The sequence below is a fragment of the Triticum dicoccoides genome, chromosome 4A (genome assembly GCF_002162155.2).
Source record: "Triticum dicoccoides isolate Atlit2015 ecotype Zavitan chromosome 4A, WEW_v2.0, whole genome shotgun sequence".
Lineage (NCBI taxonomy): Eukaryota > Viridiplantae > Streptophyta > Magnoliopsida > Poales > Poaceae > Triticum > Triticum dicoccoides.
In genome coordinates, this window is record NC_041386.1 from 76608345 (window position 1) to 76611010 (window position 2666).

The window sequence follows — 2666 nt, forward strand, 5'->3', positions numbered from 1 at the left end:
ACCAGCAACATTTTTATATACACACTTAATATTTTTTAAATACATGATTAACATTTTGTAAATGTATACTTTTTGTATATTTCTCACACACACTGTACATTTCATATATATATATATATATATATTTGTATATATTAACAATATTTTTGTATGCACATTTAAAATTTTTAGTGCATGTTCAACATTTTTCAAATCTGTATGTAAAGTGAATTTTATAATATTCATTTGTTTAATATTTGAAGTATATGAAAAGGTAAAAAAAAACTCAAAAATGTAAAAGAAAAAAGAAAGAAAACGCTCAATGCTTGCGGTCCCCACCAGGCCGGCTCATTCTGGGCTACTTGACGCGCGAGGTTGCACCGTGTCTCGTTACCAGAGAGACATAGTCACGCCCCGGGGCAATTACCTTTTTCCTTTTTGAGGCAAACTCCGGGGGGAATTACCTAATATGACCTGATATTTGCGCGACTTCTTGTCATTTTTTTTCATGACTCTTTGAGATTCAGTTGAGAATTTCTGAAAAAGCACATGGGCCAAGCCCATTTTAATTATAACGACATCATATTGATTATTGCTTTTTCCTGACAAATAATCAGATAATAAGATGCACTCTGGCTTTCTTTTCTCTAAGGAAAAAAAAAAGAGATTCCTCGCGTAGAAAAAAGCCGAACGGACTCAAAATATCAACCACGATGGCGGCGCGACAAAGGGCTGGACGTTCATTGACGGCCCTTGGCAGCCAAGGAAAAGGAGCGAAGACCAGAACACGCAAAAGGGGAAACGAAGAATCACGAAGACAATCGCAGCCGTCGAAACCACCCGCCCCACGGGCTATATGAGGCCACCACAGGCCCGCGATAAACCCTAGCTCCATTCACCCGCCCCCGAAAGCCCTAGCTCCAAGCTCCCTCCCCACCCGCGGCGGCCGCCTCCTCCCCCTCCTCCTCCTCGCGCCTCCAAGCCGACCAACCCGTCGGGAAAATGGTAACGAGCCCTCTCCTCCTCCTCCTCCCGATTCCGTACCTCGTCTCCGCCCGTTCCGCCGTCGCGGATCGAGCCGAGCCCCGCCGCGCGCGTGCTGACCGCCGGTTGTTGTTTCTTTGGGGGTGCTTTGCAGAGTCAGGAGACGGTCAACCCCAAGGCCTACCCGCTGGCGGACTCGCAGCTGACGATAACGATCCTCGACCTCGTCCAGCAGGCCGCCAACTACAAGCAGCTCAAGAAGGGCGCCAACGAAGGTGACCAATCCCTGGCGGTGCGCCTTAGTTGTTAACTGTTGATTTCAATCCCCGTGATCTGAATTTGTGTGTTTTTTGTTTTCCCCAGCGACCAAGACTCTCAACAGGGGAATATCGGAGTTCGTGGTGATGGCAGCTGACACGGAGCCGCTCGAAATCCTCCTCCACCTCCCGTTGCTTGCGGAGGACAAGGTATAAATTCTGTGCTTATGCTGCATCTTATTGCTGTAAATTTGTATGATGTAGCTTGCGTGATGTGGTTATAGCGAGACCGTGTATTGTTTTTTTAGTTTAATAAAGCTCGTAATACTGTGCTGTGTTGATGGTTATCAGAATACATGATGTGCTAGTAATACTGTATACTGTATGGTTACCAATCCGCTAGGATTGGAAGTTTGAGTATGCCTACTCAGACAAGAGGCTTGCTCATGCGAGCAGTTTTAAGAACAGTGTATGTGGACCCGCTCTTAACTGTTTGTATCAGCACACAGCTACTGGAAAAATTCTAGGGCTTTATGTGAAAAATCAGTGTTTTTTAACATCAGTACTTCAATTTTGTTTCTTTAGTGAGTTGTTGCAACCTGTTACATTGGTACTTCATCACATTGAAGCAGAGTTCAGTGTATCTGTTGATAGTTTGATACTCAGCCTTGCAAATCTCATCGCAGTGGAGCTGATTTGCTGTTGTTCATTAATCTTGACATTTATGTGTTGTATATGTTTCATCCCATGATTTAACCGTTTGCTACTTAATCTTTTGCATCTTCCTTTTGCTTTTGCACATGAATGAATAATGTTTATTTGTGTTTGTGACAATGGATGAAAGTAAAACTTATTGAGCTCATCTGTTGTATGATGCAGAATGTGCCATATGTCTTTGTCCCTTCAAAGCAAGCCCTTGGGCGTGCTTGTGGAGTTACCAGGCCGGTCATTGCTTGTTCAGTGACCAGCAACGAGGGTAGCCAGCTGAAACAGCCCATTCAGAGTCTTAAGGTGATCCCTTGCCACATCTTCTGATGTCTGCTGATTTTCTATACAACTGCCTGATTGTTTTACCCTAGTGTGTACCCTTTCTCCGAAAATTGACCCTGTTTTAAATTTTGTGAATCACAGGATGCTATCGAGAAGCTTCTCATATGATTTATCAAGACCTTTCAGTGTGATGGGCCTCTGCGACACAGTTTTTCAGAGGCTTGGACTGGTGATGGTGTCTTGTCTACTAGGTCTTTGTGTTTTTTCAGCTATATTTGGCAAGACTGTTATGTTAAATCATGCTGCCATTATGTCGTCTTCTTATATTTGTGACTTGTGTAATCCATAAGACACATGTGTCATGGCAGTTGAATTTCTCCCTAGACTCAACAAATGTTGTAATGGTTTATGAGTTTGAGAATTGGGAACTACTAGCTGCTTGTGTGCGATTGCTCA

The 2666-nt window shown here is 43.6% G+C and overlaps 1 protein-coding gene across 1 annotated transcript; it reads left to right on the plus strand.

Annotated features, from left to right (window-relative positions):
- Positions 1-838: 838 nt before the first annotated feature.
- Positions 839-2666, plus strand: LOC119285076 (NHP2-like protein 1). The gene is made up of 5 exons (XM_037564284.1): positions 839-984; positions 1118-1238; positions 1327-1430; positions 2100-2231; positions 2352-2666. The coding sequence occupies exons 1-5, from the start codon at positions 982-984 to the stop codon at positions 2376-2378; spliced, it is 387 nt and encodes a 128-aa protein (XP_037420181.1). The 5' UTR covers positions 839-981; the 3' UTR covers positions 2379-2666.